This window comes from Poecile atricapillus, chromosome 13 (genome assembly GCF_030490865.1).
Source record: "Poecile atricapillus isolate bPoeAtr1 chromosome 13, bPoeAtr1.hap1, whole genome shotgun sequence".
NCBI lineage: Eukaryota > Metazoa > Chordata > Aves > Passeriformes > Paridae > Poecile > Poecile atricapillus.
This window is the reverse complement of record NC_081261.1, coordinates 1061255-1074933: the sequence shown is the minus strand read 5'-3', so window position 1 is coordinate 1074933 and position 13679 is coordinate 1061255. Positions and strand designations below refer to the sequence as shown.

Here is a 13679-nt window from a genome sequence, read left to right as displayed (position 1 = left end):
GCCACCGGGCCGGGCTCGGGGCGGGCCGGAGCGGCGCTCCCGCAGGCGGGGCCGGGCCGGGCAGGGTCCCGGGGAGCGGAGCGGGGCCGGACAGGGCGGGGTCTCGGGGAGCGGAGCAGGGTCCCGGGGAACGGAACGGGACCGGGAGCGGAGCGGGGCCGGGCCGGAGCCGCCTCTGCCCGGGCGGGGCCGGCCCAGGTGCGGGAGCCGCGGGGAGGGCACGGCTCCGCCCCGCCCCCGCAGCTGATTGGCGGAGCGGGCGGAGGGGGCGGGGAAAAGCGGTGTCGGCGCGTTCCCATTGGCTGGCGGAGGGGGGCGTGGCGCGGCGGCGGCGCGGGCGGGCCCGGCCCGGGCGGCGGCCCCAGAGCGGCGGCAGCAGCTCCGCCCCCGGCGCGGCTCCGCTCCCGCCGCTCCGCCCGGCCCCGCTCCGCTCCCGCCCCGCTCCTCTCCCGCCGCTCCGCTCCGCCCGGCCCCGCTCCGCTCCCGCCCCGCTCCGCTCCCGCCGCTCCGCCCGGCCCCGCTCCCTGCATCGGCTCGGCCTGGCCCCGCACCGCGCTCCCGCCGCACGCCCGCACCGGCGGCTGCGCGCCTCGCCCTGAACGCCCTTCCGTTTTGCGTTTTCTGCGGATCTTTGCGTGCTTTCCCCCGCCGTGCCGGGCAGCATGGGGCTGCCGGCGCTGGAGTTCAGCGAGTGCTGCCTGGACAGCCCGCAGTTCCGGGAGCGGCTGCGCTCCCACGAGGCCGAGCTGGACAAGACCAACAAGTTCATCAAGGAGCTCATCAAGGACGGGAAGTCGCTCGTCGCCGCCCTTAAGAGTAAGTGCGGGGCTGGGGGCGGCCCTGCGGGACCCCGCGACCCCCGGCCCTGCCCGCCCGGCCCCGCCCGCCCCGCTCCGGGGGCTGCTCCAGCCGGCACCGGCTGCTCCCGGTCCCGCTCGGGCCGGGCTGTGGCCGGGCCACCGGGACGTGCCTGCTCCCGGTGCAGCTGGACGAGCGCGGTGCACCGGGGTGAGCCTGGCCGTGGGCCATGGGGACATGTGTGGTCCTGGTTCTGGAGCATCAGCACACGCACGGGCCTTGCCCTAGTCCGTCTAAACGTGTGTGGATCCATCGGGATGTGCCGGGCTCCGGTCCCGGTCCATCGGAATGTGCGTGGCCATGGTCCATTGGGATGTGCGTGGCCATGGTCCATCGGAATGTGCGTGGCCATGGTCCATTGGGATGTGTGTGATTCTGGTCTCCCAGGTCCCGCTCCGTGGCCCTCGGGGGTCGCATCCTTTGGGAGCGGTTTCCTGGGGTGATGGGTTGGTGCCTCGCCCCCCCGTTTGTCCTGTGCCCCTCTCTGCTCAGGGTGGAGGATGCCCGGAGCCCCCAGAGTGGCTCTGCCCGAGTCATCCCCCCAGTGCTGTCCTTTCATCTCCATGGGGAAGCGGAGGCGGCTGCGAAGCTGCAGACCGGTGAGGAGGGGTCTGGGTGGGAGGGGGATGCAGCGATGCAGGCTGTGGCTCCGGGGCTGGGGATACCCTCAGCCGGGGCTGGCAGCGTCCCTGTCCTCCCAGGCTGGGCTGGCTCCTGTCCCCACGGCTGGGGACACCTCTGCATGGCTGCGTGCTGCCAGCCTTGGGTGGGCTGTGCCCTCGGGGTGCTGTGCTGGGTGGGCTGCTCCCCAAGCTGTGGCTCTGTTTCTGCCGTTCCCTCAAGGGGTCGTTGGGTTTTTTTTCTGGTTTTAGGTTTCTTTGGCCCAAATCACAGGGTTCTTCCCCCTCTGGGGGGTGCCTGTACCCCGCACGCCAGCAGCACGTGTGGTCACCGCTCTGTGCCGTGGGGTGACAGGGACACGTCACAAACACAGGTGCCATGGAGCCCCTGCAGCATCACCTGCCATGAACCAGCCTGGCCAGGGTCATTGTGGGGGCTGTGGGACAGCGAGGTCACCCCAGGATGCACGGGCAGATGATGCTCCATCCATTCCCATCACCCTGTCCATTCCCAGAAGGGCTGATCCTGCTCCCCGCCCTTCTGATCTCACACCGAGCCCCAGTAGTTCCTCTGTGCTGAAGTAGCAGCTGGTAACATCTGGCTTACAGGGACTCCCATTGTACCAATTCTTGGCATTTGGGGTTAAAAGAATCTCAAACCCGACAGCTGTGGGTGCATTTATGGGTCTGCAGGTCTGAGCTGCGTTCTGCTGTGGAGCGTTTGCTGAAGGCAGCAGTGCCTGGCCCTGCCTGTAGCATTCATTTTATCCCAGAGCAAATCCTGCAGCGTTGTCCTTCACAGAAAATACATTTTGGGAGAGAGCTGCTGAGTCCCGAGGTGTCTCTGGGCTTAGTCAGCTCGTAGCAGGTGCTGGCTGAGGTGTCTGGCTGTGCTCTCACCCTGGGCACGCTGTGTGCAGCTATTTTGGGGTGCTGTGAGCCCCCGTGGGCTCGTGGCTGGCAGTGGGCTCCTGTCCCCCCACGCCCCAGGCTGCCCGCACCGGGCAGGAAGAACGCTCGCTGGCCTCTGGAGATAAGGATGTTTTTATGGCTGAATTGTTTTGTAGCTTCTATTGAATGTGTTCCTGGATTAGCCCTTAATTCCTGCGCAGGGCTGGGGGGGAGTTCCAGGGGCAGGAATGCCCCAGGGATGATTCTGCTGGAGAGAAATCAGTGCCCAGCTCTGCCTGCCCTGCATCCACCCAGCGTGTGGGGCACGGGCTGGTCCCCAGGGCGCTCTGGGGCAGCGTTTGGGGCATGTGGGGCAGGGGGGCTGTGAAGGGGAGCCCCTCCCTGGCTGGGATGCTCGGCCCCCTGTGCATCCTCCTGCTGTGATTTCAGGAGTGATTTCAGTGCTGCTTCACGCTGTGAGTGCTGGTGCTGGATGGGATCTGGGCCGGCTCTTCCCAGTGTGTCACCCTCAGCGTGTGACAGGTCTGGGGTCTGACGTGTTGCAGGAGCCCTTACAGAGCACTGCAGTGTCCAGAGCAGGGATGGAGATGATGCTCCAGGGGTGAGGAGCTGCTCTGCTGATGGTGGCTGTGCCACTGCTGGGATGTCACCACCACGAGCCAGTTTGGTTTCTGGGGCCATTCCTGACTGTGACCAGGTGCTTGCTTTTCTTAGATGGCTTTTATTTAGTGGTGTTTCCAAGTGATTCTGGTTTGGCTCCCCATGTGGCTGGCACGGTGGCCTTATCTCACTGTCATTGTCTCCATGCTGCTCCTCAGCTGTTGTGACCCGTGGCTGTGGAGCTGGGCAGGTCTGGGGACAGCAGAGCCCTGGCTCAGGACATGCTGAGGTGGGCTGGGGGTTCCCAGGGTGTCGGGGCCCTTGGGCAGGGTGACAGCCAGCAGCCGGAGTTACGTGAGGTCTTGGCAATATCCTCTCTCCTTTTCCTTCCTCTTGCCTTTTCTGCTGAACGTTTCACATCCTCTTTGTGTGAAGACAGGCGTGGGGAGAACGTGTGGCTCTGGGTGTCGGTGAGGGGCCGCTCGGACGGGGAGGTGGAGGGGAGGAAGATGAAGAGGAGCTCAGCAGAGCTGGGCAGGAGCAGGCATGCAGGGATGGTGAGACCCGAGTAAGGACACGTAACAAAGTCTCTGCCAGGGTTTGGTGAAAGGGCTGCTCTGCCCTGCTTTTGCCCTCAGTGTAGGTACAGAGAGAAATAGGAATGATTCACAGCGCTTTCTCTTTCCCTTTGAAGAAGGAATAAACTCAGAAGGTTGAAAATGATCCTCATTTGCTGAAGGGCTGGTCTTGCTAAATATCCTCAGATGCCAAGGACATCTCTGGAGTGTGTGTGTGTGTGTGTGTGTGTGTGTGTGTACATAAATGCTGTTGGATCTTTTTTCCCCCAGTGAGTTTCTGTGCCTGTTTCCATTGTCTCCCTTTGCTGCTTGGCTGGTATTCAGTGACCTGGTTTTCAGCAAAACGTGTCCCTCTTCCTCCCTGATCCACCATCCATAAATTATTCAGAAAGTTTTGCAGATGCAGAGACTTCAAGTGTGACATAAATAATGAACTCGAAGGCCGGATGCCGTGAAACTTGTTCTGCAGCGCAGGAGCTGTGGTGACCAGGGGTGCTGAAGGATTTTATCCCTTTGCACGTCCCTGTGCCTGTGTGAGGGGCAGGCAGGGAGCCAGTGGCTCATCCCTGTGCTGCCATCACCTCCATCCAGCCCCTGTGCTGGCATGGAGGGGGAGCTGGAGCCCGGGTGCCCGGCTGGTGATGGGGAGATGCCCGCAGCTTGCTTTGGGAAACAAGCAGCACATGTGAGGATAGAGGATGTGGGGGTGCAGGGGCTGCCAGCCATCGCCTCCCTGGTGCTGTAGCACAGGGCTGAGCCTGGCACCCTCCTCCTCCTCCTCCTCCTCTTCCTCCTCCTCCTCCTCCTCCTCCTCTTCCCTGTGCCCTTCTCCCAGTGCTGCCAGGCTGTCCCGGTGCCGATGGGGCTGTTGTCCCCTCCGGGCCCTGGGTGCAGCCCGGTGCCCTGCCACGTTTCTGCTGGTTTGTTTTCCTTCTTCCAGCTCCCAGGCACTAATTTGAAGCCACCAAACCCGTCCACGCCCGGCTGCTGCCATGCTCAGCACAAACTGCAATTTGTGTGCTGGGGCTGGGCTGGGGCAGCTCTGTGAGCCCCCTCCCCACGAGTGCACACAGGCTGGGCCTCAGTGGGGCTGTGCCATGCCCCAGGCTCCCACGGGAAAGGCAGAGGTGCCCATGCCCCAAAAGGCACAGCTGGGCTGCTTTGGTGTTTTGGGTCACTTTTCCTTTAGCTGCTTTTTTGGCCAGGTCACTGCAGGGTTTCTGGGACCGAAGGGGTGATGCTGGACCTGGATCCATCAGTGTCTGAGAGCTCCTGTGGCCCCCTGGCCTGCAGGGGCAGGTGCTGTGGCACTGTCCCCCGGGTGCCCTGGCACTGTCCCCTGGGTGCTGTGGCACTGTCCCCCAGGTGCTGTGGCACTGTTCCACAGGTGCTGTGGCACTGTCCCCAGGTGCTGTGGCACTGTCCCCCGGGTGCTGTGGCACTGTCCCCAGGTGCCGTGGCACTGTCCCCCAGGTGCTGTGGCACTGTCCCACAGGTGCCGTGGCACTGTCCCCCGGGTGCTGTGGCACTGTCCCCAGGTGCTGTGGCACTGTCCCCCGGGTGCTGTGGCACTGTCCCCCAGGTGCCGTGGCACTGTCCACAGGTGCTGTGGCACTGTCCCCAGGTGCTGTGGCACTGTCCCCCAGGTGCCATGGCAGCTCTGCCCCCACAGCATGTCCCATGCTGGTTGTGGTGAGCAGCTGGGACCTGCCCCTGCTCCCAGCTGAGGTTCTCAGCCTTGTGCTGTCAGAGCTGTGGTCTCCCTTCTGTCTGTGCCTGCAGGGTGTGATTTGAATGAGCTGCCCCCTGTGTCCCTGCCCCACACTGGGGTGGCTGTGGGGGCTGTGCTGCCACCATGGGTGATGCCAGCAGGGCTTTTGCTGCAGCTCTGGGTATTTCCTGGGACTCCTCCTGCTCCAGGGCTGATAAAACGTGAAGTGGGGTGGTGGGGCAGCTCCTGGTGGTGCTGCTGGTGCTCCAGACTCTGGGATGTGCTTGCACTTGGGTTGTGTTGCACATCTCTGCAGATGTCGGTGAGGCTGTGCCCGTGGCTGTGGGGTGGCAGTGCCAGTCCCGCATGGAGCTGGCACAGGGTCTGTAACAGACTGGAAGCGAAAGTGAAACTTTTGCCCAGTGTTTACTTAACTCCCTTTTCACACAAACAAGGCTTAGACAGGTGATAAGGAAACATGAGGGGCCGATGCTGCTGACTGCCCTCTTTGCCTTTCCCATGCTGCTCCCCACCATGCTGCTCCTGGTTTGGCTCTCCCGGTCCCCTGGGTCCTGGCTCGGGTGGGCAGAGGGTGGATAGCAGGGTGCTGTGCACTCAAAGTGCCCTCGTGTGCCTCTGCAGGGAGAAAGCTCTGAAACATCTGAAAGCATGATCCCAGTCTGGGGCTGCTTTGTCACCTGCTGCCATCTGGGACGGCAGGTCCTTGTGCCACAGGTGTTTGATGCTGGGGAGAAGGAATCCAAAGCCCATCTGAGGTTATCTCCATCCTTTTTGCTCCTCTGGTCCCTGAAGAAAGCAGTCACAGCCCACCTTTGCACAGAGCAGCGGAGGGATCAAGGTTCAGAGGTTTAGCTCTGGCCTTTCCAGGAACAGCCCCTGTTTGTGCAGGTGCCAACCTGAGTGCTCAGAGCTGTGCTCCTGCCCAGGACAGCGCTGCGCTTTGCAGGCTTGGAGGAAAAGGTGACTTGTGCTTCCTGGAGGGTGCAAAACCAACAGAATCCACCTGGCTGGGTCGCTGTGACCGCTGGCACTCGCTCCTGCTCGGGCTGTGCCGTGAGGAATGGTGCTTGGGCAGCCAAGGTGAGGCACCTGCAGCTGCACAGCCTGGCCTGGGTCTTCCCACGCCAGGAATTGCTGCCTTGTGGCTGGGGAGGATTTCCTGGAGCATCCATGCCTTGCCCAAGGAGCTCGTTCCATGCTCGGAGGGGTGAGGGGTCCCTCCCTCCCTGGGCTCTCCCTCTGCCTCACAAACCACAGGGAAAGCACGTGGGTTGGGGTTTGGCTGGTAAAATGATTTACTTTGATTTTTTTCCTGCTTTGTTCAGCCAGCCAAGGTGTAACGTGGCTCTCCTATGTCCAGGGTTCATTTTTCCCCTCTTCATTCCTGGAAGAAACATTTGGTGTAGGGAATACTTTGAGCTGGGGAGGAGGGACATGGTTGTGGCTCAGCCAGTCCTGCACCAGCAGAGCCAGAGGCACCAAGGACTTCTCCTTCTTTGCATGACTTGTATAGCCACATCTTCAATAACTTGTCTGGGGTTTTATTCAAATGAGGGGTAGGACAGGTGATAATACTGTGCTCCAATTTTAGCACAAGTTGATCCTCCTCTTCCTCCCCAGTGGAAATTAGCAGCAGGAGCATATTCCTGCTTGGGAGATGCTCTTTGCAGTGGTGGGTGTGCACTGGGAGCCCTGCAGGGATTGTTGTGGCTCCAGAGGGATGCACACTTGTCCCAGCCGGCTCTGCCTGGGGATGCTGCAGGGGTTGTGATCCCCACAACATCCCCAGGGAACATTCACCCATCTCCCAGGGGGATCCCACCCCACAGTGCTGCCAGGTTTGGGGACTGGGAGCCAGGGCTCCTGGGGTCCTGCAGCAGGCACTGAGTGGGTGCTGTGGGACGTGGGGCTGGCCTGGGAACCTCGTGAGCAGCAGGGTTGGATGTGCAGGAGAGCTCATGATAACATCTTTTACATTGTGCTGACAGGAGGCTCATTGACAGGCCTGGGAGATCTCTGTAATTGGGAATGTGCCACAGAGCACCCCTGGGCACATGTCCTGATGTGCTGGGGTGGGGACAGAGCCCGGAGGAGCCACAGGGTCTGTGCTGAGCACGTGTCCCGTGCTGGGTTTGGGGATAAAGAGCAGCTCTGAGAGGCAGGGGCTGGGTCTGCTGGAGCTGGTGGAGACTGAGAGGATACAGGTGAGTGCAGGGAGCGACTGAGCAGGGGCTGGACCTGGGAAGGGGATGTGAAGGGCCAGGTTGGATGTCCCTGTGTTCCTCCAGCACTGGGAGTCACCTACAGGCTGTGTCCTGCTCATGCTGCCAGCATGGAGCAGATTTGCCTGATTTGGGTCAGGAGGCTGTGCTCCCAATGCTGCAGATGTGCTGGCACAGCTGGAATCATCTGTCTCCATTTGTTTGTGCCATGCTGCCAGGCTGAGAGGTGTGTGGCATCACCTGTGTGCCCTGGACATGAGCAGGGGGCTCTTTAGGTTTGCTTTTTCCCTTTGCTGTGCTGGTAGCAGCTGTGAGTGACGTTGGGAATCCGTGGAAATGCCGTTCCCATGGTTGCTGCGGGGAGGGTGGGAGGCAGTGGCTGTGCCCGTGTCCCTGTGCTCTGCAGGTTGGCACACGAGGTGTTTCTCTGGCTGATTCAGTAGCAGGGATGGCGTGAGGCAGAGTCAGTTCTGCCCTTGCTGTCTGCCAGACCCCTCCCCAGCTGGCAGAGGGGGACCCCAGCCCCTTTGTTGGCACCCTGAGATGGTGGTGCCAGGGCTGCACAAACCAGGGCAGGGCTGCTCTGGCATCCCTGCACTGTCACGGGGGGGCTTCAGTGCCACCACCGTGCCCCAGGGACAGCAGCACTGCCAGTGTGGCCAAGGGAACCCTGCTCACACTGGGGGGCTGGTTTGGGGCTTTCTGGGACCCTTCTGCAGCATCCGGGAGTGGGATGGGCTGGGGGACAGTGGGGACAGTGTGGGGACAGTGGGGACAGTGGGGACAGGCTGGGGACAGTGGGGGGACAGTGTGGGGGCCAGTAGGGCACAGGCTGGGGGACAGCAGGGGCCAGCAGGGCACAGGCTGGGGGACAGTGGGGGGACAGTGTGGGGGACAGCAGGGGCCAGCAGGGCACAGGCTGTGGGACAGTGGGGGGACAGCAGGGGCCAGCAGGGCACAGGCTGGGGGACAGTGGGGGGACAGTGTGGGGGACAGCAGGGGCCAGCAGGGCACAGGCTGTGGCAGGCCCCCACGGCTGGGGTTGGCTCATGCCTCGCTTTCCAGGAGCGCTGCGATGAGTCGCTGTAGCGTGACCGTGGTGGGTGGGAGGGGAGGCAGAGCGAGGGGGAGCTCGTATGGAAACCTGCACAGCTTGTTCACTGTGCTGTGAATCATCCCCCTCCTCCTCCCCCGGGCACGCCGGCGGCTGTCACCCATGGAGAGGATGCTATCCCTGCTTTCCCTGCTCTCCCCGCTCCCACTGCTCCCTGCCTGCGCCCGTGGGCTCCTGACAAGGAGGATCTTTAGGGATCTTTAGGGATCACCCTAGCTGTTGATGGCAAGGACGGTCTCAAGTGTGGCGTGAAGGAGCTGGGAATTCGCTCCTGTGCCTTTGCTGGGCTTGTGGCAGCACTGGGGACGTGTGTGCCATGGGACCATGAGGAGATGGGATGTGTGTGCCCTGGGACCATGAGAGGATGCTGTGTGTGCCCTGGGACCATGAGGAGATGGGATGTGTGTACCATGGGACCATGAGGAGATGCTGTGTGTGCCCTGGGACCATGAGAAGATGCTGTGTGTGCCCTGGGACCATGAGAGGATGCTATGTGTGCCCTGGGACCATGAGAGGATGGGATGTGTGTGCCCTGGGACCATGAGAGGATGCTATGTGTGCCCTGGGACCATGAGGGGATGTGTGTGCCCTGGGACCATGAGGGGAGGGGATGTGTGTGTCCTGGACCTTGAGAGGATGGGATGTGTGTGCCATGGGACCATGAGGGGATGCTATGTGTACCCTGGGACCATGAGGGGAGGGGATGTGTGTGCCCTGGGACCATGAGGAGATGGGATGTGTGTGCCATGGGACCATGAGAGGATGGGATGTGTGTGCCCTGGGACCATGAGGAGATGCTGTGTGTGCCCTGGGACCATGAGAGGATGATGTGTGTGCCCTGGGACCATGAGGAGATGGGATGTGTGTACCATGGGACCATGAGGAGATGGGATGTGTGTGCCCTGGGACCATGAGGAGATGCTGTCTGTGCCCTGGGACCATGAGGAGATGCTGTCTGTGCCCTGGGACCATGAGAGGATGGGATGTGTGTGCCCTGGGACCATGAGGAGATGCTGTCTGTGCCCTGGGACCATGAGAGGATGGGATGTGTGTGCCATGGGACCATGAGGGGATGTGTGTGCCCTGGGACCATGAGGAGATGCTATGTGTGCCCTGGGACCATGAGAGGATGCTGTGTGTGCCCTGGGACCATGAGGAGATGGGATGTGTGTACCATGGGACCATGAAGGGATGCTGTCTGTGCCCTGGACCATGAAGACACGGGCTGTGTGTTCTGTGCTGCCCAGCAGGTTTCCAGCTGGAGCCGTGGGAAGCCCAGCAGCCCCCGAACCATCTGGCTGTGGCACGTGGAGCGGGGGCCGGTGCCGCCGGTGCCAGCGGAGCCCCAGCCGAGGGTGGCTGCTGCCTCCTCACCGCTCCCTCCTGTGCTTTGCACCCTCGGGCAGGGCTGGAGCAGCCTGGGCCAGCAGAACGTGTCCCTGCCCATGGCACGGGGTGCAACCAGGTGGGCTTTGCGGTCCCTTCCAACCCAAACTGGTCTGGGATTCCATGATCCACAGTGAGGGAAGAGGGAAGGGTTCTCTGGGCCCAGTGACCTGTAAAAAGAGCTGGTGTGTGCCTTTTCCTTTGCCACGGTGGCCCTTTGCTGGTTTTTTATTCATTTTCTCGCTGAAGCAGCGTCTGTCCAGAGCGATGCCCTCACTGAGAGCTGGTTGCTAAGCAATGTTTTACAAAAAAAAACCCAACCACGGCAGAGCAGAGCGTTGGGTGCCTCTCCCACGAATTCTGGGAGAAAGCCCAGGTTAAAGACAGTGATTTCTTCCTGGAAAGGGAGGTCAGGTACGGGCACAGGCTACCTGGGGCAGTGGTGGAGTCACCATCCCTGGAGGGGTTTTCCAGATGAGGACAATGGTCAGTGTTGCCTTTGGGAACAGCAGGACATGGGAATCTTAGAGGGATTTCCCCACCTAAACTGTTCCATGGTTCTGTGCTGCGCCCTGGGCTGTGCATCCCTGTTCTCACCCTGCATGCCTCCCTGTGCTCCACTGGAGACTTTAATTTATATTTCTCTTTTCCTGCCAAAGCAGGAAAAATTGACTCACTTGCCACTGATGTTCCTGCAAGCACAGTGGGATTTTTCCTGTTCTTGCAGCCGAGGTGGAGGAGCACCGGCGACAAAAGGATTTCCGCAGCCTCCTTGGGAGGAGGAGGAGGAGGAAGCAGGGTGTGCAGAGCCAGAGGGGCTGGGAGCTGACCCCGCTTCCCTGCCCTGGCTGTGGGTGAGAGCTGCTGGGATGGGGACAAGAGAGGGGACACAGGGGAGGCTCTGTCCTGTGCCTCCTGTCCTGCCCGCAGGGACAGGGTGTGGGTCCCTCCCCAGCTGGGGCACGGGGGTCTCTGGGCCCATCTTCCCCTGGGGACCCCAGTGCTGCCCCTTGAGAAATCAAGCAGCCCCCCTGTGGCCCACCTATTAGCTAATTAGAATTAATAACAAGCTAATCCAGAAGTGGGGCTGGTGCCTGAGGCAATCTGCTCCCCTGGCAGGGGCTCTGCCACAGCCCCCCCTCCCTGCCAGACCCCCTTCTGCTCCACTAATGGGCATTGCCTGGGTCAGGAGCAAATTTCTTCTGGATTAGTGTCCTCTAAATCGATTAGCTGTCTCGGGCAGGGCGTTCTGTCCTAATGAAATGTGATTCCAGGCTCCAGTCAATGAAATATTGTGGTAACAAGGGTAAAGTCATCTGCAGCCTTCCTGTGGGTCGTGCCAGGGTTTGGAGAGGAATCACAGAATTGCACAATGACCTCCAAGATTATCCAGTCCATCCTGTGACCTGTCACCTTCTTGTCAGCCAGCCCAGAGCACTGAGAGCCACATCCAGTCCTTCCTTGGACACCTCCAGGCATGGGGGCTCCACCACCTCCCTGGGCAGCCCCTTCCAGTGCCTGACCATTCTTTCCAGGAAGAAATTTCTCCTGATGCCCACCCTGAACATCCCCTGGCACTTTGAGGAGAAGGCTTGAAGGAGAAGCTACAATTTTTGGAGCAATGTTATGCTAATGTGGACTGATCTGCACTCTCAGTGAGGGAGCTGTGTGTAAAACACAACATTTCATCCTGCCCTCAGAGGCACTCTACTCACAGGTGTAAGGCTGGAGGCATTTCCACGAGCTGCCTGGAGCAGTGGCAGTGGGCAGTGTGCAGGTGGAGGGGAAATGCCAAATTCAAAATCCTTGTTTTGGGAATAGCGGTCAGGGACCGGGGGTGGAAGGTCAGGCACTCAGTGCAGTGGGACAGCCGTGCTCAGCAGGTCTGACACCTCTCTCTCTGAGCCAGCACTGTGCCCAAATCCCTGCCCTGCCTGGGACACAGGGATTTTCACTGCTGCTGCCTCACATTGTTCACTTGTGCAGTCGGCTGCCCGTGGAAATGCCAGCCGGGGCGGTAATTTTCCATTTCATTACCATGTCCCTGATGTTTTCCAGGCACTTAAGCCCGTGTTCTCTGTTTGGATGCATCCCTCCTTGGTGTTGGAGTGGTGAATATTTACATTTGATTTTATTTGGAGACCTTGCGTGCTCCCACCTGAGCTGCTGTCGCTCCGACGCCTGGCTCCCTGCCCCGTGAGCTCTGTGGCTGCAGGTTGGGATGGGCCAGGGGGTTCTGCCATAAAACAACACCAGGATGTGAACAAAAATAAGCACAGGGACAAGTGCCAGACATGGGAGCTGGGTGGGGAAGTGGTGAAATTTATTTTGTTTTGCCGCTGAGCGCTCCGTGTGCAGCGCAGGAGAGCGGGGATGGCATCCGGGGGATGCTGCCCTGTGCTGGGGGCCAGACGGGCTGTGCCCCTCCACGAGCTGCAGGCAGAGATGCTCTGGGGGCTGTGGCAGGACTGGGATGTTGCCATTTTCATGCAGAGCACCAGGAAACCCCCTGGGCAGGGGTCACCAAGGGCTCTGCTCGGTGCTGGGGGTTCTGCTGATCCGATGTGCTGGCTCTCTGCACGCTGACCGCCAGCCTGGAAGCTGCCTGGTACCTGCCTTGGGGCCCCTTCTCCTCCAGGGCCATCCTGGGGGTGCCCAGTGGTTGCCAGCAATGCCAGGAGGGCTCTGGCAGGCCCGTGCTTCTCTGAGCCCCGCTGCTCCTCGCTGGGAGTGAGGACTCCTGTCAGGCTGTGCCTCCCTGCAGCTGCACACATCTGTCTCCTCAGGCTCTCCAGGAATGGGAAGCCTTTCCGGGGGTCGTTTACATCATTCCTGGGTTTTGTTTCCTGCATGTCCTGGCTGCAGGCAGCTCCTGCTCGCTCCCCTGCCATTGCTGCCCTTCATCCCCACCCACCATCATCACCTCTGTCCTCTCCCCACAGGTCCCTGAGTCAGGAGCTGCTGCAGCTCATTAAAATGACCTGATTAATGCAGAGCTGGGACAGGGACAGGCTGAGCACCTCACGTGGGAGTGAAAAGTCCTGTTAGGGCAAGTGGAGAGCGTCAGCCAGCGTCCCCATGTGGGACAGGTGGGATGGAGAGGTCATTGCTTGATGTTCACATGCCCAGTGCTGAAGTCCCTCCAGGTGGGACCTTGGCGAGGGACACTTCATTAACTGTGTCAGGGACACTTCATCAGCTCCATCTTTACCCATGGCTGCTGCCTGCACCAGTTTCTCCCCTGCCAGTGTCACAGCCCTGGTGACACTCCGAGGGGGAAAGGCAGAGCTGTTTCCATGAGCTGGGCTTCTGCAGCGTCTCACTGTGAGATCTGACTCACCAACGTGGCTTTGTTGCAATATCACTTGATGGGTGAGCGCTAAGAAAAGCTGAACAGGAGGGATGGAGAGAGGCTTTGCCTCTGTGGCAAAACAGGCTCAGCACCGGGCTCGGGGGTCCAGAGCCTGAGGAAGTCCAGGGCTGATTCAGGGTTGAGAAGTGGGGCAGAAGGGCAAGGGTTCCAATTGACCATCAGCTTCCTCAAAGCAGGAGAGAGCAGGAGAGCAGCTGGAGCAGTGGGGCTTGAAGGAAGTGGCTTCTTGCCTCGGTGCTGCTGCAGCCCTGGCCCTGCTGCAGGGTGTCACCCTGGACATGCTG

At 60.9% G+C, this 13679-nt stretch overlaps 1 protein-coding gene across 3 annotated transcripts in view; it reads left to right on the top strand.

Annotated features, from left to right (window-relative positions):
* Nucleotides 1–471: 471 nt before the first annotated feature.
* The window catches only part of ARHGAP26 (Rho GTPase activating protein 26), a 104551-nt gene continuing 91343 nt past the window's right edge, over nt 472–13679 (top strand). For all 3 annotated transcript variants that reach the window (XR_009278628.1, XM_058848489.1, XM_058848490.1), the window contains exon 1: nt 472–816. Coding sequence is in view for 2 of the 3 variants with exons in the window: in XM_058848489.1 (XP_058704472.1) it covers nt 663–816 (154 nt within the window). In the remaining variant the exon portion in view is untranslated. The remainder of the gene's footprint in view (nt 817–13679) is intronic.